This window comes from Cystoisospora suis, assembly GCF_002600585.1.
Source record: "Cystoisospora suis strain Wien I chromosome Unknown contig_1596, whole genome shotgun sequence".
NCBI lineage: Eukaryota > Apicomplexa > Conoidasida > Eucoccidiorida > Sarcocystidae > Cystoisospora > Cystoisospora suis.
Window position 1 is genome coordinate 45,216 of NW_027154396.1, and position 298 is coordinate 45,513.

General features: G+C 46.0%; 1 protein-coding gene across 1 annotated transcript in view; it reads left to right on the forward strand.

The window, feature by feature from the left end:
• The window catches only part of CSUI_003544 (zinc c2h2 type domain-containing protein), a gene marked incomplete at its 3' end in the record, with an annotated part of 8,300 nt that extends 8,002 nt beyond the window's left edge, over positions 1 to 298 (forward strand). Inside the window, exon 7 of the mRNA XM_068063740.1 lies at positions 194 to 298. Within this exon, the coding sequence (XP_067924282.1) occupies positions 194 to 298 (105 nt within the window). The remainder of the gene's footprint in view (positions 1 to 193) is intronic.

Sequence of the window (298 nt, forward strand, 5' to 3'; positions counted from 1 at the left end):
AGAAGAAAGAGAGAGAAGGACTTCAGATAGCGTTTCCTACTGCCCAACGACTACCCCTAGAGGTGGGATGTATTGTGTGTTGAAGGAGGGGGACTCACCATGTGTGTTTCTCCATGACAGCAAGTCCTTTCTCTGTCCTTTGCTGATACGTGTCTTGGTGTGTGTGTCTCTGTGTATGTCATGGATGTCTTAGGCAAGTAATATGAGAGTTCACTATCGAGTCAAACACCTTCAGATACGTGAATTCCTATGTCAGACATGTGGAATGTCCTTCGGTTTCAAGTCGGTTCTACGTCGA